This window comes from Melitaea cinxia, chromosome 17, assembly GCF_905220565.1.
Source record: "Melitaea cinxia chromosome 17, ilMelCinx1.1, whole genome shotgun sequence".
Lineage (NCBI taxonomy): Eukaryota > Metazoa > Arthropoda > Insecta > Lepidoptera > Nymphalidae > Melitaea > Melitaea cinxia.
The window spans coordinates 4,618,735-4,641,308 of record NC_059410.1 but is presented as its reverse complement, the minus strand read 5'-3'; the positions used below and the strand labels follow the sequence as shown (position 1 = coordinate 4,641,308).

At 33.0% G+C, this 22,574-nt stretch overlaps 2 protein-coding genes across 2 annotated transcripts; both read left to right on the top strand.

The window, feature by feature from the left end:
* The first annotated feature begins 3,409 nt into the window (after positions 1-3,409).
* Positions 3,410-16,844, top strand: LOC123661759 (transitional endoplasmic reticulum ATPase TER94). The gene is made up of 14 exons (XM_045596700.1): positions 3,410-3,739; positions 4,314-4,567; positions 6,779-6,971; positions 9,095-9,305; positions 9,949-10,161; positions 10,730-10,923; positions 11,448-11,612; positions 12,455-12,662; positions 12,873-13,000; positions 13,438-13,603; positions 14,100-14,269; positions 14,747-14,884; positions 15,215-15,369; positions 15,969-16,844. Exons 1-14 carry the CDS (start codon positions 3,617-3,619, stop codon positions 16,066-16,068), a joined length of 2,418 nt encoding a protein of 805 aa, XP_045452656.1. The 5' UTR covers positions 3,410-3,616; the 3' UTR covers positions 16,069-16,844.
* A 3,500-nt stretch (positions 16,845-20,344) lies between these two features.
* On the top strand, positions 20,345-22,552 carry LOC123661816. The gene has a single exon (XM_045596756.1). It carries the CDS (start codon positions 20,345-20,347, stop codon positions 22,550-22,552), a length of 2,208 nt encoding a protein of 735 aa, XP_045452712.1.
* The last annotated feature ends 22 nt before the right edge of the window (positions 22,553-22,574 follow it).

Here is a 22,574-nt window from a genome sequence, read left to right as displayed (position 1 = left end):
GGGTTACTACAAACTACGTCAACGGGTTATTCAAATTGCTCATTAACGAAAGTAGGTAAATGTTGAGACGTAACAAATAAGCAATAACGTTTTTTATTTCCGTCAAATCCTATTAAAATTTTGTCATCATCATATCAGTCTTGACAAACATTGTAATTGATTACGTCTTTGGACCGTGAAATTAATGTTCATTGCAAGCCAATGTTAAATAAAAAGTTTTAGGCATAGAAGCAAAAATGTTGCTTTCAAAAACACGCGCGTACATAATATTTGCATTAACTTTTGTAGAATTTACTTCGAGTATCAGTATAACTGGAATTATAGATGCAAGAAATCCGAATGCACCGAGTATTCTACTTCCTGGTATGAAAAAAATTGATCTTAGATCGAAAGGAATATTCGAGACCTTTCTTCATAATTTGTTAGATCTCTTGACGACTCAATTCCCAACGAGAAAGTTACCAAGGTATTGTCGAATCCTCAGCAGTAGTGTTTGTGGTATAGAAAATAAATACGCTCAGAGATTCGCAAAACATTTTAAATATATGTCACGTATGTACCCAGAAGACTTAAAGAAGGAATTACTATTTTATAAAGACGAGTTGAACAAGAGAAGACCACATCGAGTAGAGTTCTTAGACGCTATGAACTCACTTTTTAGTTTACAAGAGTATGTCAATTTTGATGATTATGTTTACGAGGTGAGAAACTATGGTACCGATGATAAACGCTTTATAGATGATGAAACAGACAAAATTGTAGAAGGCATTATTATGGGTAAGATTATGGAATTGAGGTCAGGAGATCGTGAAGATTTGCAAAGGAAACTGCGAAAAGCTCTTAAGGAATTTAATAATAATTGGGAATGAAATTAATATACAGTAAATATCTAATATAGTTGCGGTACACATGCAAATACATGGTACATATAAATTCCGTTTTTATTGTTTCGATATATCCATAATTAATTAATTAGTTTACCTAAGTAAATAGATGTTAAATTTGTATGATTTTCTTTACAAGAAAAAAATCAATATTATATCTGTGTTTTCAAAAACTATATTATTATAATAACTCATACATCATCACTTCATAAACTATTCTAGAAACAATCCTTTTACAATTTTTTATTTGAATATCAAAAATACACGATATTCTTATTTAACAAATATAATAAGTACAAAAACAACATTAAAATGAAAAGTAATAGTAGGTAATACCTACCTATAGTTTTTTTTCCATATAACAATAATAAATTGTGTATTGTTCTACAGAATACATAAATAGAATTGTCTTTTGGCCCAGAGAGGAACTATTTATTGATTTATTGTTTATTCATATATTTATACACTTTTTATTACTTACAGAATAGATTAACATAAAAATATTAATAAATAAATGAAGAGATGAGCAAAATGCGGCCTTTTCGCTAAAACAGCGATCATGTCGCTATTGATCTGGTCTGGTGTAGTTGTACTTGGAGACACCAGCGACACCGGCAGTTGCAGGTTCAACTCACGCTCGGAGTAGGCATTATTTTGTATTTTTACAAAGGCCATCATGCCTTGAGGAACACATAAGACTACTGTTCCCGGTTGTTATCCTAGACACTTGACAGTGACCGTTACTAGGAAAATTATCCTCCAAGCTGCAGTTTAGTACCGTGGTGTGTTAATCTCAAAGCAATTTCTAACGTTGATATAGAGGATTTTGCGAGTTTGTGGTGTTGAAATGTGTAGAACCAAATACTACATAATAAAATACAAACGTCTCATTCACAACGATCATCTGTATGTGGCTATACAATTTCTCATGTGCGAGGATCAACACTTCACGGCTAGCGCATTAGCAAGTTAATTCGCTATTCCGACGTTATCATAAAAAAAAACATTTTTATTAAATATTTATTTTCCATAAACAATATAATTTACGTTTATTGTTTCTGTGTGAAATATGTTAAAATTCATTATTTTGTCATGATGTGTCTTTGCCTTGTGATTATTCTCCAAGAAAGATTTTTGAAATAAAGAATAAGTTTGAATCATAGATCAAGTAAAAAAAGGTAGATAACGCACCTAGAACAGAAAACTGAAGCCACTTTTTTAAAGATGTGTGAGTGAGTGAAGTGTTGACACCTTTTAAAAAAAGTCCCTAAAATTTTTATTAAACAATTAATTTAATATAGGTAAAATGGGTATATGAAAATAAAAACCTGTTTATAGTTTTAAATAAATTTACTAAAAATAAAACAAAAAATCGGTAGAATAATAAAAATATATATTCGTAAGATAATCGTATGAATGGACACTTCCTATCCCCTCTGTTTATCTCTTTTCAGTTTGCAGTCGGTTTTTTTTAACTATTTTTCTTAAACCTAGAATCCTTTATGTTGTATAAGATGTGGTTCATTTCGGCTCAGTCTTACAGCCGCTACCCATTCACCTCTTATTAAAATATTCGTTGGAAACCTAAAACCATGAAATTTGATAGTAAAATGTGGGTACCTAGTTTACTCAAAAATCGTAAAAAGTTAAAACATAAAACAAACGAGTTAATAATTCATAAATATATTTTGATTTTTTTATTTTCAATTTATGTAACATAAAATAACACGAGAAAAAAAACAATAACTATGTCTACTTTTTACTTAATTATTTTTCTGATTGCGTACAATTTACTTACCCACATTTTGGGGTATTGAAAAAAAGAACTACTGGCAACACTCCCGTGGTACGTCATTTCGTGACATTGAAATTATAAGTTCCGAATAACCTCAATATTATTTGGAATAACAAGAAATATAAAATTTTATATGTACTTACGTGTGAAACGATATTCCTTCAGATTTTTTGTTTACTTTGGTATTGTTTTTGCACCATTCAATCACACAAGACGGCATTTTATAAGCAAAGTTACTGTATGAAGCCTCGTGACATACTAACGAAAATGAGCGTAGTTTGATGCATATGTGTGCGTGAGCGCGTGTATTTACTTGAAGGAGCCGAGTTTTGTGGCTTCACTAACAACAAAGGCCGCGCATTATCTACTTTTTTTTTACTATATCTATGGTTTGAATACTAATAATATATTGTTATTACTTTTAGCTTTGTAAAAATGTTTATTAAAAACTAAAAAAACCGATAAAATACAGAAAATCTTTAGCCATAGACAACATAATGAGTTAGCAACACTGCTCTTATCGATATAGAACAAATGAAATACGGCAACGTCACGCACAGCAGATTCATGAATAGTGTTGAAAAGTGATTAAACGTTTGGCGTTACAAATTATTATTAAATTTACGAATTTTAAGCTAAATTAGTTATTAAAATGGCAGATAATAAGAGGTGAGATTGTAACTAATTCTTCTTTAAATTATGAAGTGTTCTTCATGTGATTTTCATAAAATGTAATTTCACACAAAATGATATTCGAAAATTGGCTTGTCATCATGTCTAACACTACAGTATAATACAGCAATTTATTGTTATTTCGACTTAGAAATATGCTGAAATAAGATGTAACGTTGTTGTTATTACGCTAAATTTATAATTTTCGGTAATTTTTGTATTATACGAGAACGCTATTGATGCCGCCGGGCGTTTCCTTAATGTGATGGGGTTTTGTTTAAGCTCTGATGATCTCTCGACCGCGATCTTGCGCCGCAAGGATAGGCCAAACCGTCTGATCGTCGAGGAAGCTGTGAGCGATGATAACTCTGTCGTCGCCCTTTCACAGGTTATTTCTTTGTCCCTTTTTCATACTAATCGTTTTAATGCTTGTGCAATAAGAATCATTATTAAACAATTTTTTGCACAAACTAAGCTTATTTATGTGATTATTTGTGTGTGAATGTTGGCACCACAGTTCAAGTAATTGATGATACATAAAAAAAACCTTTCTTCTTTTTTTGAAGTTGGATAAAATGCAATACATAATCAAATATAAAACAGAAGTTGAGAAGTTCAGATAAATAAATTAGGCAAAAATTATAATGATAGTCCTATATGTCAAAAAAGTGACTAACTAGAATAGAATTATAAACATGCCAATTCATGCACTTATTGGAAGAATCGAGCTGTTGAATTGAAAGTTTTGCTTGACAATAATATCTTAAGTATTGTTGTTCATATAGAATTAGATTTATTCAAACCATTAAAATAATGATATTTTTAATAACATTTAATCAATTGCCTTTTTTTATCTATCATGTACAAATATTATGCATTAGCAAAACTATTAATATACACAATAAAAAAACACAAAACAATATTAAAAGAAATAAGTAAAATATTAATATTATTTATCATAGGCTAAAATGGAGCAGCTACAGTTATTCCGTGGAGATACTGTACTATTGAAGGGTAAACGCCGCAAAGAAACCGTCTGCATTGTACTCTCAGATGACAACTGCCCTGATGAGAAGATCCGCATGAACCGTGTCGTACGGAACAATCTCCGTGTGCGTCTCTCTGACGTTGTATCCATTGCACCGTGCCCCTCTGTCAAATATGGCAAACGTGTCCACATTTTACCGATCGATGATTCTGTGGAAGGTCTGACTGGGTAAGGTATATAATTAATAGAATAGAACAATTTAAATAAATGGTTCTATATTTTTTTTAATAGAATTTTTTTAATCATTAATAGATTTTCTACTTAATTACATTACCTCTTAATTTATAAGCATATTATCGGCCATTCTACGTTTCAATGCCCAAAATTTAGTGTAAATTCAGATTAAAATATAAAATTTGAAATTTTGATGATGTGAAAGGATTTAGATATTGGAAATATATTACCATAATGTGTGCTAGTGTAGCAGTGAAGTTTTACTTGCACTTATGATTTATTTCAGTTTATAAGAAGTAGAAAAGGGTGGGCAAATTAAAACATTGCATTACTAAGTTCTAAAATATTTTTTTTTTTGTTATAGCAAAATACAAATCAGATTCATTAACGTAAATATTCTCTAATCTAATATTAAGTATTAACTTCTTAAGTCAATTCTTAAAAAATATTACCACAGATTTTTTGTGCCTGCATTACCAAAACTAAGCTTAGGAACAATATTTTAAACAAAACTCAAAATAACAGATACTAAAGCTGTGTATTCTTAGAAATAATAGATTTCTGTTATTTTTACAGATACCTTCCAAGTATAACAGTTTTTTAGTATAAATAGCCCAGTTACTATTCAAAACATTAACTGGAATTTGGGCACAACAAAGTAACATAATTTTAACATTAGTAACACAGTTGTAACATTAGTAACACAGTAATCTTTATATTACATGTTAGGTTCTTTTTTTGAAGTGACAATATCTAAATACTAATATAAATCTCTAAATTGTTAATTATAGAAATAGACATTTATGCTAACATCTTAAACAAGCATAAAAATCAGCATTTACCTATAATCAATATTAAGACAGTAACCCGTAAGAAAACCTAGCTAAAAGTAATTGTGTATTTACATTAATTATTGGTATTAATATATTTTTTAATTATAAAATAATAACACGTAACAGTCACACTTTTTTCTCGTCGACCTCTGGATTAGGGAGAAACGGGAGACTGACCGTGGTGTTGAAGATGTAGATTGAAGATTTTTGAGTACACAGACAGATCGTTGATGTTCTCTATCCTTTTGGGTTTAGCGGATCAATGTGTTGTTTCTATCATCTCTCTAACTTCTTATTGGCGTGATATTTCTCTTGACGTTTTCTTTTAGCTTCTGCACACTTTTCAAGATTAAGGCTGTAAGGTTGTTGTTCCTCAGCCAGTGTTAACGTTATCTTGTAAGACCTGTTTTAAAATCTATAAATTTTGTCTCAGTTATGCGTTTTACCTAGGCTTCAAAAATTAATTACAAATTACCGCTGATTTACTTTTTCGTGGTAACGCAGTGTAGCGGTAACGCGAGGGCAAATATAAAACAATTTATATGAATTACGACAGACTATAAATTACACTTAAGAATAGAGTGGTTTTTAAGATGTGGGCACATAGAAAAATAACTAAATAAATTAAATTGTAATAGTCACCGTCTGCCGACGGTAACGCTGCGTTCTACGAATAAACATACGCACACATTGACGCCTTTCGATTAAGTTACTCGGATGTTGTACCGCGTGGGTGTAACGTGACAAAAAAAAAAATTTATCACCTAAATCGCCTAATGGAAACAATATTAAAGTGATTGATTTAAAGTGTGTTTTTCTATGGTAACCAAAGGTAGTAAACATTTTACTCCATGCTTCGCGTCAAGGATTTCGTTCATTACATATAAAGTTAAAGTTCTTTTGCATTATCTAAAACCATTAAATATTATTCCGTCTTAGGAGTTTTTTTTCTTAATTTAAATTTTAAAAAATGACACCATACATTGATATATTTAGTATGAAAAACAACTAAGTTACCGAACAATACAACTGAGTTACCCTAAATATGAGTACATATAATTATCACTATTAAATAAAACACAAAGTTTCGTAGGGATACTTCAATAAGTATAAAATAGCATATTAGCATATTTTTTCTGTAAATTAAATATTTGTGTTAATAAAAAAGTATTTTAAAGGAGAATTTTTTTTAGATATTTAAAAAGTTGAATGGTCTATACATATACAAATATAGAATGGTCTCACTTAGTACTTACCCGAACTTGTTAGTTACGGTACTAATTTTCAGTAAATTTTATGAAACAAGATGTGTATTTTTAATTATGATGTCAATACCTGTCAATTATATTCAATGTATACTGGTTTTGTCTAGAAACCTTTTCGAAGTGTACCTGAAGCCGTACTTCATGGAAGCATACCGGCCCATTCATCGTGATGACACCTTTATGGTTCGTGGTGGCATGCGTGCCGTAGAGTTCAAAGTAGTGGAGACGGATCCCGCCCCATACTGCATTGTAGCACCAGACACAGTTATACACTGTGAGGGCGAGCCAATTAAGAGAGAAGTAAGTCAAACTTTATCTTTGTTGTTTTTTTTTCAGTTCCACATTAAGTACAAAATTTGTGAAGTAAAAAGAAAAATGTATAATGAGGCAACCAACGATTGATAATAATAATAATAATAAATTGTTTATTGGGATCAAATTCTTTTACAGTTTCTTAAGAGCGATTTTACAAAAATTCCGTCTGCAAGTTTAGGTAAATTTGGTCGCGTCCCGCGAGTCGTACGAGCCGCGCGATCTTCGTGCTACTTGGTATAGTGTGCCACCAAAAAAACCATCTTGATCTTATTTTAATGTATAATAAAAATTATTAACTATGTTATAATGTGTATATAATTAATTTGTTAAAAATTTCAAGTATATTATATAATAACAGTCAATAAATTTAAAATAAAAATAAAAAATCAATTTTATGCAACTATTTCTTTAAATTGATTTAGTTTTTTAGGTTTACGAATAAATCGAATATTTATGATATAAATAAAATAGCATTTTATTATGCTCTAGAAAATCTGAGTGTGAATGTGAGTTGCCATAAAATTTTGCGGGTTTAATTTTTTTATAAACTCAATAAAACACAAACAGATTTAAATGTCTATTTGTATTGATAATGTGAGAAAAAATAAATAAATTATACATTTGCTTACAGAAACCATCATTAGATTATTTAACAGTAATTTTCGCATATTTTTATGAAAGTATCAAATGCGGTTTATCACACTATAACAACAGTCGTTTGGCGCGTGTGAGCGCAAGAGACACCTGGGCAGAATTTGGCGTAGACCTTACCTGTAAGAGCGCTGGCGCTCGACTGATTTATATACCTACTATCTTTTTTTTTTTAATACAAAAGGTGTTAAAAATAATTGAACATTTTAATTATTTTTTTATGTTCCTAAATGATGTAAGTTTACTTTGGCATAGATAGTTCCTTAAAATTTCTTTGTTTTCTAAGAAAAATAACGCTTTTAAAATTGTACTTATTTGGAAAATATTTGTAACTTTAAAATTTTATTACGGATCAACGGAGATACAAATGGAAAAAATCTGCATAATGTATCAACAAAAACATATTCCACATATTACTATTTTTTTTTATACAGTTTTAAGGTAAAATAGGACTTCAAAGTATACATTTCAACCGTTTACCCAGGGAGGTGGCTGATGAAAAGGTTAATAATTTTGTACACAAAATATAAATCAAAATTCTGATTCATTATGTTACTACAACAGAGGTGGCTCTATTATATATCAAAAATATAAATTACATTATCCAATACTGAGATTAACGTCGTCAAAATATTACAATTTCGTGATTTGTTGCCGATTTTTGTGAAATGGCTCTTAATATGTTATATACATTTGAAATAACAGATGGAAACAAGCAAAGGGCATTTAATTAAACCACATACTACGAATACACAACAAAAATAAAATAAAATAAAATTGAATTAGAAGCTTTTAGTACTTTAGGAACAAGACAGGTTTAAAACTGAACTTAAACCTTACCTCTCAAAAATAAAATTTATTTTAAATTCATCAAATTATTTGTTTCTTTATTTACTTTAGTGATTATATTATTAATGCAGTTAGGCCAATTAAGTTATAAACTAGTGCTTATAAGATATGTTTCAATTGATAATTACTTTTTTTTACCAAACACTTATCAGTATCACTTATCTAACATAACATTAAGGTTAAAGTTTTATAATTATAATAATGGTATAGATTTTTATACTTAAAATTGTCAATGTTACTTCTTATTTTTATTACCAAAACAATAATTGAAATTATAAACTACATTCCATTTCTAAGCTAAATCATTGTATACACTTTTTCTTTATAATTTATACTAGATATAACTTATTGAACAACATAATTATACAACATACTACTTCTAAGGTCATCAATGTGTTCTTATCTTATATTATGTGGTCTTATGCATGATACTAGTTATTTTTTTTATAGCAACATCCTTGGGCTCTTTGTTTTCCATGCCATTTGTACTACATAAATATTTTGTTTTTTTACTATAGGCGTGCGTTGTTTTTTTTTATTACGATAGCTTAAATTCAGACCAGCCAGCTTCATTATACTAGTTACAACTATTATGTTCTTTTCAATAGGAAGAGGAAGAAGCATTAAACGCAGTGGGTTATGATGACATCGGTGGATGTCGCAAACAACTCGCTCAGATCAAGGAGATGGTAGAGCTGCCCCTGCGACATCCATCATTGTTCAAGGCCATTGGAGTGAAGCCACCGCGTGGTATCCTCATGTACGGACCTCCGGGAACTGGAAAGACTTTGATTGCTCGCGCTGTTGCTAATGAGACAGGTATTTTATCAATTTCTTGATCTTTATTTTTGAATGTGCTACACTTACAAATATTATAAACGCTAAAGTTTGTGAGAATGGATGTATAATTGTTACTCTCTCACCCAAAAACTGCTGAATTTATTATTAATTGATTTATTGTTTTAATGGCTTTCATTTGGCTGAATTAATTATGATGAAACTTGTTATGTAAATAGAGCTGGATATCCTGATTAACACAATGGCTATTTTTTTTTTTTTTTTTTTGGAAAATTATCGGGCGAGGCATTGTTAAGTAATTATTTTTCACAAGTTTTTATCATTAATAACAGATAGAGAAGTGTTGTAAATCTTCCCTTAGTAAATAACCCGTTGTTAATATTATGTTACTAACAGCACCTGTTTTGTAATGTGACTTACATTATTCTCGTAGTGAGAACAAATGAAAGGTTCATTGTTCTTGTATGACATTTTAATGTTGCGTTGATAAGGTTTTTTTTTGTGATTACAATCACACTGATTTTTATTCATGGGAAAATATTGCAAATATTTTTTTTAATGGTCATTTATTTAATTAATTTGAAGTCCATGTTCCAATATAAATATTTATATTATACTATTTATATATCCCACTATTATTTACAAATTATTCTTCTCCACAAAGGTGCATTCTTCTTCCTAATCAATGGTCCGGAGATCATGTCCAAGTTAGCCGGAGAGTCAGAGTCCAACCTTCGCAAGGCGTTCGAGGAGGCCGACAAGAACTCGCCCGCTATCATCTTCATTGATGAATTGGATGCCATCGCTCCCAAACGTGAAAAGACACACGGTGAAGTCGAGCGCCGTATCGTGTCTCAGCTGCTAACGCTTATGGATGGTAAGGAAAAACTATCTTCATATCATATATTAAGTATATATGGCGCGAACTTGTGGAGGCCTATATCCAGCAGTGGACTGTGATAGGCTGATGTGTGTGTGTGTGTGTGTGTTATAGTAATTATATTCCTACCTATATATACATATCCACTTAAAGTTTGATTTTTTACTCCAAACATTGTATAAAATCTATAAAATAATATGATATTAAATACCATTATATTCCACGGCTGACCTATGTTGTTACCTGGCTGGATACTGCAGTAAAGTAAAAATTTTTTTTCAATCTATTAAATTAAAAAACTCTTTCTAAAAGTAACATCTCATACGAAATTAAAGCAACCATCTTACACGCAATAGTGCTGAATAAGAATAAGTAGGATAAGTTCTTTTTTTATTTTCTTTAATGTCATAACAAAATTTGTAAAAAATAAAATAAAATAAAATATATTTACAAAAAAAAAAAAAAACTAAAACATAACGATATAAGTAATAAAAAAGCAGTAGTAACAATAAACATTAATGTGAAACAGCTTTACGAGTAAGTCTAATATAAATATCACCGACAGGTATGAAGAAGTCGTCCCACGTGATAGTGATGGCGGCTACGAACAGACCGAACTCCATCGACCCCGCGCTGCGTCGCTTCGGTCGTTTCGACCGGGAGATCGATATCGGAATCCCGGACGCCACCGGGCGATTGGAGATCCTTCGTATCCATACCAAGAATATGAAGCTAGGAGACGATGTCGATTTGGAACAGGTTAGCTGGCGTTATTTTTTAGAAAGAAAAGAATCTTTGGATGAATGTGGATGATTTGTTTCTGTTAGTACTTATTTTTTTTTTAATACTATTAGTCTATACATAATAACTTCTGCTGTTTGCATTTTGTACTATAGCAGATTTTGTTCGTGCGTTAGTTTAGATAGATAGATAGATAGACTAATTCCGCATGATACCTTTCGTGAGCTCGTTAGTACGGCAGCTATATTTTACGAGAAAAGGAATTCGTTTCCATGTGCGGTTCTTTAGTTGTATGCGGCAGTTAGTAATAATATTTCACTTCATCAACGGTTTTTAGGTCTAAGAAAAATAGTATGGGACGCTTATGTAGAAGTACGTCGCCAGAGTAGAGCGTATACTAAGACAAAGTAAATTTAAAAAACTGACTATGATTTTTTTTTGACATGGAATTTGAAAGATTTTTTTAGAAATTACTCTTTTACGGAGGCCCCAGGCTGTTCTCCCATAATCTGCCCCCCTGCTAAACCCTGTCATGTCCTCAGATCGCGGCGGAGTCCCACGGGCACGTGGGCGCGGACCTGGCGTCGCTGTGCTCGGAGGCGGCGCTGCAGCAGATCCGCGAGAAGATGGACCTCATCGACCTCGAGGACGACCAGATCGACGCCGAGGTGCTCAACTCGCTCGCTGTCTCCATGGACAACTTCCGCGTGAGTTACCTTTACTTATTTATTATATATTTTTGAGATTGGGCATTGCAGGAAATATACTGCTCAAAATCTGGAGCAGTCCGACTGGGGAAGTACCTCGACCATATAGATCACAACTAAATAATACTGCTTTCAAGGAGTGTTGTTTTTGTGGTGAGCGAGGTGGCCAAAGCTCCTGTTGTCAACGTGCTTTAGATGTTTCTGCTGTTGCAGCTGTTGGTAAACTACAGTAACTGCTTACCATCAGGTGGGCGGTACGCTAGGTTCATATATATGTGCACTATCGTTAATTTTCATATACATAAATAAAAGAATAGTTTGTGTAAGTTTTATTTCTTTTCAGTGAATAGTTATAAGAATTAAAATAGTGCACCTTTATTTTTATTGTCATTGTTTGTCTGCAAAATATTAGAAAACTTTTTACGTTTTGCATGTAGCAACACATTTAACTATTTATATTGATTTATATAAAATGAAAAAACAAACAAACGTTTAAACCATTTATTGTTTCGAAAGAGAACAACCAACGATTATACTGGCTGACATTAACGACGAGTTGGCGCAGCGGTCACAGCACTGGCTGTTGCGCTAGCGGTTGCGGGTTTGATTCCCGCTCACGACAGTCTTATATATTGGCCATAAAGATGTTTGTCGTGGTCTGGATGTTTGTGCTTGTGTATTGTCTGTTTGCGGACCCCCGACACGATTAAATACTACTGGGGCCGTTGAGTGTGAAGCCTTTATTTATTCATTATTTATTGTGAATGCTCAGTAACTTCAATTATGTTCTGAAATCTCGAGAGATTTATTACTTTCCCTAATAACAAACCATTTGTCCACAGTATGCGATGACAAAATCATCACCATCAGCTCTGCGTGAAACAGTAGTAGAAGTCCCCAATGTGTCGTGGACAGACATCGGAGGCTTGCAGAACGTGAAGAGAGAGTTGCAGGAGCTGGTCCAGTATCCCGTGGAGCACCCCGACAAGTTCCTTAAGTTTGGAATGCAGCCATCTCGTGGTGTGCTGTTCTATGGTCCGCCTGGTTGCGGTATGTTTGTGGATTTTTTGATTTACCATTAGGATTAAAATGTATTTTTAATGACAGTGTAAAACAGTATTTCATAACAGTCGTCATTTCGAGTGCTAATCAATTTTTTTAAGTTTTTCATTATATTTTTACTATTCTATGTCAATCTAATTTTGTAGATTTTTAATGGGTATTGGGCCAAAGTTGATAAGTTATGTGTTATTTCTACAGGTAAGACGCTGTTGGCTAAGGCTATTGCTAATGAATGTCAAGCCAATTTCATCTCGGTAAAGGGTCCAGAACTGCTTACCATGTGGTTTGGTGAATCAGAGGCTAATGTGCGAGATATTTTCGATAAGGTAAAGCATAACTCTGTTTAAAAATTAATGTAAATATGTATATAATCACATGTTAACTTAAAGTTGAGTTCACTTAATGTAATTTTGTAAGAAAATGGATATGAAATACTACGTTAGACTATAATTGTATAATATTCTAATGTTAGTTGAAAACCGAAAACACTTAAATTAAAACGTCAGTTTATTTCTATTGACTTTGAGAAAGTAATATGTTGTTATTCTCTCGCTTTAAAGTATTATTTACTGAAGTGTAATAGTTAATTTATGCCTTATGTAATAAACAAATTACTAATGAGGAAATTTAAAATATTATGAAACTATAGTGACAACACTACATGATTACTATAAAATGGCGCGTTCCGAGATTTTTTAATTGTCACATTACCATATTTTTATATTTATTCTGAGGCAGATATAATGTGTGACGTTGTCCGCAGGCCCGCTCCGCCTCCCCGTGTGTACTGTTCTTCGATGAGCTGGACTCCATCGCGAAGTCCCGCGGGGGCTCCGTGTCGGACGCTGGTGGCGCCGCCGACCGTGTCATCAATCAGATCCTCACTGAAATGGACGGCATGGGAGCCAAGAAGAACGTCTTCATTATTGGTATACTAGCTATATGTTTTATAACTTAGCCACTTAAAATGCATGGGAGTGGAAAGATAAATAAATAGATATACATTCACATGTATAAATATTTTTGACATACACACAAGTTTTGTCTATTAAAATTTTTAGTTCTAAGATCAACAAAACAATAATTTATTAATTTTTATATTAAAGTTATATTAATAGTTTAAAGTTACTTGCAATGTATGCATGACACAAGTCATGTTATCAATATTTCGTTTATACATATGGCTTATCCATAAGAAATCACTACCAGTGGAGTACTCTGTTAAGTTTGTACATTGTAATTTTCTTTTATGGTAAAATCAAAATGAGCAATAAAATATTAAATAAATAAACAATACTTGCCTAATTAAAAAAAATATTGACCCAAAATTATTATTATCAAATTTAAGTCTGATATATTAATTTTGATAGAATCGTTGCACACCTAACTTCTTTTATCATTTCTTTTAACAATATTTTTCTATAGGTGCCACTAATCGTCCGGACATCATCGACCCGGCTATCCTCCGACCGGGGCGTCTGGACCAGTTGATCTACATCCCGCTGCCCGACGAGAAGTCTCGTGAGGCCATCCTCCGCGCCAATCTGCGCAAGTCGCCCATCGCTAAGGACGTTGATCTGTCTTACATTGCTAAGGTAAGTTAATAGGGATGTAAGTCATTGGGTTATGATATAATTATGATTTGCTTATATGTAATTATTGTAGTATAATATTTGTTCAAAATTGGTCTATACCATTTTAAAAAAATATTGATATATATTATAATATTACTTTATAAAAATATTATACATAATATAATAGGACATTGCTGATAAGTAATGTCTGTAAGTGAAAGTTCTTTGGTTAGAAGAGTTATAATAATTTTGTTTTTGCACAAATCACTAAAATGGTATACGCTATGTAAATGGTATGGTTATGATTGAAACACGTCCTTTTATCAATATTGTGCTCATTGCCAGACATAGTGTTTCCAAGTCTTAGATAGCTTAGTTTAGCTCCTGCTATATGATCAAATACAAAATGTGCCATTAAACGAAAGGTGACAATAAAAAGTATATCAGCATACAGTTAAATATCCCTAGCCAGTAACGTAACCGCCGCCCGTGACGCAGGTGACGCAAGGGTTCTCGGGCGCGGACCTGACGGAGATCTGCCAGCGCGCCTGCAAGCTCGCCATCCGCCAGGCCATCGAGGCCGAGATCCACCGCGAGCGCGCGCGCCAGCAGCAGCAGCCGCAGGCCGTCATGGACGTGCGTGCCCTCGCCTCACACGCAGTGCCTCTATCTCTTACACACAGTGCCTCGGAATCTCTTTCTTACACACAGTGCCTCTATCTCTTTTTTACTCTCACACAGAGCCTCCCAATCTCTTTCTTACACACAGTGCCTCTATTTCTTCATACTCTCACACAGAGCCTCCCAATCTCTTTCTTATTTACACACAGTGCCACCATCTCTTTCTTACTCACACACACACACACACAGTGACTATCTCTTTTTTACGCATACACCCCGCGCCTCTATTTCTATTCTTGCGAAACTAAAGAGAGAGTGTAATAATAAGTATGTCACGGTCGTCAGATGGACGAGGAGGACCCCGTGCCGGAGATCAGCCGCGCGCACTTCGAGGAGGCGATGAAGTTCGCACGCCGCTCCGTGTCCGACAACGACATCCGCAAGTACGAGATGTTCGCGCAAACGCTGCAGCAGAGCCGAGGCTTCGGGACCAACTTCAGGTGCGATCCTCTCACTACCTTTTTTGTACTAGTATTTGTTGTATATATTTTGAGTAGCCTATTGGCGCAGTTTGTAGGTAATCCCGTTTCCTGCTCCAGAGGTTTTGCTTTGGTTTTTTGTTTTTTTGAGGATATTTTTTTATACATGTAATTTTATCAAAAATAAAAATGTTAGCTACAATCGGCTGTTACGTATAACAGAAGCATTAAGTTGCTTACTGAAGGAATAGACGAACGTGTTGTGTGTGTTATAAGATATTTACATATTCTGCTGTTGATATTTCATACATGCATTGATCGATATACAAACATAAATGCTATGCTAAATAGTATTACAAATTTGTCGATGAGTGCTATCTAAACATAAAAACATTTATAATTAAAAAAAAAAAACTAACAGCGATAATTTTTTTTTACAAAATTTATTTTCTGAACTCTTTGCAATGATACAGAAGACTTAAAGCAGTAAAATATTAATTAATTATGTACTGGTAAATGTTATGTGTAGTCGAACATTTTGCTAAGGATCAGAGTAGTCAGGGCAGTAAATATAAACTTGATTAAAATCGGCTCGCTTACTAACACAAATATGTCGTCAGGTTCCCAACAAGTGGCGCGGCGTCAGGCGGAACTGGTACGTCGGGCGGCGACCAGCCCACCTTCCAAGAGGAGGGAGGCGATGACGACCTCTACAGCTAGACGCCCGGCGCGGCCTGGCGAACAACACGGCGTAGCCACAGCGAATACTAGTTATATCTTTACTGGCAACACTGGGGATATCCTCACAAGTTTATATATCTACTGGCAACACAGCAGCCCTACGCGCGTGTCAATCATCTGTGAAAATTTAAAAAAATAATTATTTCAATATTATGAATGCTCACGATCTACAAAAAGTCCCGGCCGATCGGAACGTCAGTGAAAATTGAACATTTAAAATCTAATCCATGTTGTTTTCATTACAAAAAAAAAAATGTGTGTAAAAGTAATGCGAATGTGAAAATGATGGTCATAAAGCTAGTGAGTGGTGACATTCGATTATCTGTCAGAATTTAACGTGAGTGGATGGGGATGTCCTCAGTGTCGTCTTATTGGGATGGGATTTTCGGTTTTATCTGACTACGATATAAGTCAATAATAAATATTTACTTGTAATAGATGAAGTGTTACACATAGTACATTTTCTTAACTAAAAGTACGGTTTGCGATTACACCGTTTTGTTTGCCAGTATTTTTTTCCCGATAGAAGATAGCGTCGGCGGTCTGACCGTCGTCGATACAAAGTGAACATGTAATGTATTTATTTTACGGTTCGTTTAGTTTCGCTTATGTTTAGTGTCGTTTGAATGCACCCGCTCGGCCGGGCCGTATGACCCTATGGTATATTGTATCTCAGATCCTTTGGGCGACGTCGATATGTCGACATACACAGTATCGCAGTGATTTTTAATAAATAAAAGATTTTTATAGTCGTATATTATGTTTTATTTATTACGTTCCATTTACTAGTGTTAGCATACAACCTTTGCTACAAGTCTTTTACTCTTTAACTGCCATCGCAGTGTATTATGTTTCGAAAAAAAAAACACCATGCTTGTAATATTTTACGTTATTATTTTTTATTTATTTTTATTTGGGAAACAAACAGTACAATATAACACAAAGTAAAAAAGAACAGCAACAAGATAGTGCATAAACCAGTCAAGTTTCCACTAACAACTAACACATATAATAAGCAGAGCGCAAATATTAAAACAAAAAAGTTTATAATTAGAAATAAAATATCTAAAACAAGAAACAAAATACAAAATCAAAATTAAATTAAAATCAAATTATAATTTAAATCAAAATAAATTAAATTAAAACACAAAATTGAGTAACTTAACAATTGAAAAATGTTAATAAATAAAATGAAAATCAAAAAAATAATAAAAAGCAAATAAAACATAAAATAATTAAATTCATTGGTTCATTAATTGATTAATGTTACGTCTAAAACTTATCAATGAACATGAGAATATATCAGTGTTATAAAAAAATTTATTATACATATTGCAGGAACGACGAATAAAATCATTCATCATTTTGGCCATATTTAGTTCTAGTACTGGGCAAATAGAAAAGATCATTTTTACGTTTAAAAAATTTAGGGACATTAAAGTTTAAACAACTTAGTAAATAAGGACTATCAACAACATTATTAACTAGCTTATACAGAAAGATTGATCTTTCAATGTACGGCGAACTTCCAGTGAATTGAAACTAGGCAAGTAATGATAAGAGTGACAAAACCTATAATTCAAATGTTTAAGGAATTTAGCTTGTATTTTTTCAACGGACTCAACATATATCTTATATTGAGGGTTCCAGATAGTAGACCCAAATTCCAATAAAGAGCGCACCAGGCTATTGTATAGAATAATAAGAGTATAGTAGTTTTTAAAATCCTTACCAACCCTCAGTATAAAGCCAAGTATCCGATAAGACTTAGCAACAATTTGATCTACATGACTCTCAAATGTTAACTTATTATCCAAGTAAATACCCAGATCTCTCACCCCCGCAACGCGGTCAATAATTTTGTCGTTTAGATGGTAGTTAAAAGAAATCGGCGTTTTTTTACGAGTAAATGAGATAACGCTGCATTTTTTAACATTTAGAGAAAGCTGATTATCCTCACAATACTTGCATAATTTATTTAAGTCTTCTTGTAATAGCAAATAACCTGACAGCTCAGATACCCTTCTAAAAACCTTCAAGTCATCTGCAAATAATAATATCGAAGAGTGCTCGAAAACTTTACAAATATCGTTTATAAAGACATTAAAGAGCAACGGACCAAGTTGAGAGCCCTGTGGTACACCAGAAGAAACAGGAGTAAAAGATGAACAAAAGCCTCTTATTGTCACTGCCTGACTTCTGTCCCGAAGATAAGACGATAACCACCTAAGTAGGTCACCGTGTATACCAACTTGCTCCAGTTTATTTAAAAGTATGTTATGGGATATTTTATCGAAAGCTTTAGAGAAGTCGGTATACACGAAGTCCACCTGGCCACCACCATCCATAGCTTTCAGTACACGATGAATCAGCTCACACACATTAGTTTCAACGGATCTTCTATCGACGAAACCATGTTGTTCATCAATCAGAATACCCCGTACAAATGGATAGATGTTATCGTAGAATTTTTTTTAGCAATGGTACATAATTTAGATATCGGCCTATAGTTCTGAACGTTATGTTTATCGCCTGATTTGAATACTGGTACCACGAACAAACGCCAAGCAATAGGCACAGAGCCAGAAAGGGTTAAAAAGGAGAAAAATAGGGTAGGGTAATGAGTTATAACAATTCTTTAAAAATATATGTGGTATATAATCGGGACCATAGCCCTTATTGACACTCAGTGATTTCAAATAATTTTTAACAGTAGATACTGACAAATCTATATGGCTGATATCCAAACCACCACAGCTATGAGTTTGTTTCTTAAATGTTACATTTGTGGATCCATCGCTGTAAACTGATTTAAAATAGTCATTAAGCAATGAACATACCTCCTCATCGTCACTAGCAGTTTTGTCTAACCAAAAGAGACTGTCAGGAAGGCCAGAGGATGATCTTTTACTCTTAACAAAAGACCAAAAGAGTTTACTGTTGTTGCGTATCCTGACCTCCGTTATATGAATATAATCATCATAGCACTGTACTTGTACTAATTTTTGTCGCTCTCGTAAAAGGACAAATGTGTGGTAATCAGATATCTTATTATAAAATCTTCCATTTTTTATGGTATTTTAACTTTTCTGCTATAATTTTTTTAAAGGCCGGGGTATACCAAGACGGATAGTTTCCAACAGACTTTATAATCATAGTGGGAACCATATCAGAGATATGGAATCCATGTTCTGATAGAAAACATCAACTGCCCGGGATATGTCATGGTCATTAAGAATGTCATACCAATCAACACTTCCCAGAGCAAGGTTACTATCAACTTAGCTTGACGGAATAAACGTATTGAACGTGAGACTGAAACAATTGCATGAAATGAATACGTAATATCCCAAATTCTCTATAACGACGAACAACTTATCATTGTAAATGCTATATCTGTAGTTATATTGGCAAGTAATTGTATTTTGATAAAATGGTAGCTGGAACTTCTAGATAAAACAAGTAAATCAAAATGGACCATTATACTATTGCGGATTCAAAATAGAGTTAATAGGACTCAATAAGTCATGCATTTTTAAGAGATATTTTGAAACGTAATGTTCGTTGTCAATATTTATAGGCATTGAATTTTAGCTGAAAAAGACCGTGGTATTTTAGTATTTTCAAAAAAACTAACGAAAACATGTTCTTAAAAAACTACTTATGCGTGGGCCATTAGTAGGTAGTATTGGGAAACCGATAGAGTAACTCGATGCCGGAAGTATGGGTCACTCATTGCTGGAAATCTGGATAACTTGTTACAAACCGATCTGGGCCTCATAATAGTTTGCTCAACTGACGGACCTTTGGCAACCTCTATATATGTAATATGTATATCTAATGCCTTTTTGATTGATTTTAGTAGGTATTTTCTGACTTTTCAAACTGATAGGTAAGTCAATTGTTAAAATACAGTTTACGTTGATTAAAAGTAGGTATACCTTAATGAAGCTTAAATTTACTATAATCATTTTGTCCAGCCTATTTCCAAAGAACCATTCGGCGTAATTGATAAAATATATTGATTGTAGAAATTAATGAGTTTCTGCCTATACAATATTCATTTATTGAAATAATAAGTATGACATAGACATGGTACAAAGCGAATAAAATATTTCAAGAAAAAAAAGAGCAATTACAACCTATTTTTAAAACGAATATAGTGTCAAGTTTAAAAAAAAGTTGTTGCTTTTATTTTGCATATTTTGGTGAGTAGGTATTGATTTTTGTTAAAATACAATTATATTAAATATCAATGCCAAAATTAAGCGAGAATTATTATTTGAGAAAATATTATCTTAAGAATGAGAAAGTTCCAACTCAAAGCGTCATAAAGGACAAAATGTCACCAATACTTGCTAATGTTTATTTTAAATCAATGACGCCAAAATTAAAGGTGCTTGCTGGCCTCGAGCCTCCTATGAAAGGCGGTGGAAGTGATTGGTACCTACCACCGAAAGATTTACTAGACGGAAGAGCTGTAATGAAGCCCTTACACAGAAAATATTTATCGAAATTGGGTTTTAGCGGCATTGACTATTTCGGCGAAAAAATAGTTCAAGATCATAAACAGCAAATGGAAAAAGAAAAGCAACAACTTTTACTTGAAAATGATATAAGGTGGAAAAAATGTATTGAGATGGGCTGTCATCAACAATGGGATGAGTCTTCAAAGGAACAATCCAAAGAAAATACTGCAAAAATTCAACAGGCATTTCAAGAATTCACCACATTGTATATGACGTCTATAACTAAAATAGAGTGTATACTTTCAAATGCAGCTCCAACACAAATAGAACGAGTTAAGCAGGAGGCCTTTGATAAAATGTCATCAAAATTTGAAACTCTACTAAAGAAACAAGCAACGATGTTATATGACAGATATACGAATAAACTTGAAAAGGAAAAGAATAAATTAAAAGACGAGTTTATTTCTGCAATTGAAAATTTACGTACAGATATGGGAAGTAAACTTCACGATATAAATCTTGAAAAGCATGTTGCAATAGAAAAACTACGAGTTCTGCTACAGTGCCAAAATTTAGCTTGTCAAGTTTATGTGGCTTTAAAAGAACGAGAAGAATGTAAAAAAGAAATGGAACTATCGAAACATGAACATGAAAAGAAAATGAAACTTTTTGCCGCGAAAATGAAAATGCAAGATTTTGAAATCAGATTGGCAAAAGAAAAAGAAAAGAAACAAAAAGAATTCATTCTGGTGTGGCAAAAGAAAGTTTGTCACGTTGTCAAAAGATTTCAGGAATTTGTGAAATATTGTTTACATACTTTGCCGGATCATGCAGAGTTTTTTATAAATATGGAAAAACTGATGCTTTTACAACTCAGCGAAACTCTAGAAAACCCTAGTGTTGAAAATATATTTATTCTCGAAGAAGAACCGATTCAAACTCCAGTTCCAAAGCCTCACCCTTTTTATTTATTTTGTGATAAAGGGTACAAAGCAAAGGTAGAAGCGGACTTATGTCCAAAACATTGTACATCTAGTGCTTCTCAGTTTCCTGTTATTGTTGTCAATAAAAAATGTATTTACTCTGTTTGTGATAACTTCTACAAATTTGCAGAAAATGTTAATCAAGTATTGGAAAGGCGACGCGGAAGCGATGACGACTTTACTGATGACCACGATTATACGTACGATATTCCAATTAAATGTACTGCATCGGACCAGTTGAGAGAATTGAAATTGGAAAGTTCATTGATGCAACTTCTCCAAGAAGAATTTCCTAATCATAGAGATGTTCAAATAGAATGTTCCGTTTGTAAAATACCAACGTGTTATTGTGATAGCCAACCGAAAAAAACATCTACCCAGAAAATGATAGAACCAAATGAACCAGAAACTCGGCACAAAAAGGATTTTGTTTCGAAAATGGTTCCCAGAAGTGTAGAATTAGAACACGAGCGGGAGCCAAAATGGGATAGTTACATTGAATATGTACTTCCTAAAAGATGTCATTGTGCAAAGAGAGCTAAAAAAGATTTGAAAGAACATCTCCCTGCTTACATGAGAAATATGTCAACATACAATAGTCCTGATTTGCCATTTTACGAAACATGCACAATGGATAGGCTTAAAAAGCTAGTCAAAAGAACTCACGGACTACGGTCTCCAATAATCGTTATGGAAGAAAGTGAATCTAAAACAAGAAATATTAGCACGCAGTGTTCGGATCAAGAATTCGAATATTTATGTACTTGTTTTTCTGAGGAAGAAGCAAAAAAACTTCTAAAGAACCTGTTGAAAGACATAAACATTGGTCAGAATATAACAAAATTTAAAATAATGGATGATTCACTTTCTTCAACGCAACTTCAAAAAAGTCCTCGGTCATTTGCGCGCGATAGAGCACGTTCTTTGAGACATTTACTCGATGATGCGCCAGAGTTAGAGGAAATATTTATAAAAGAAAATTGTGGTTTGTTTGATAATTTTAGATACTAGTATCAATAATAAAGACAATAAA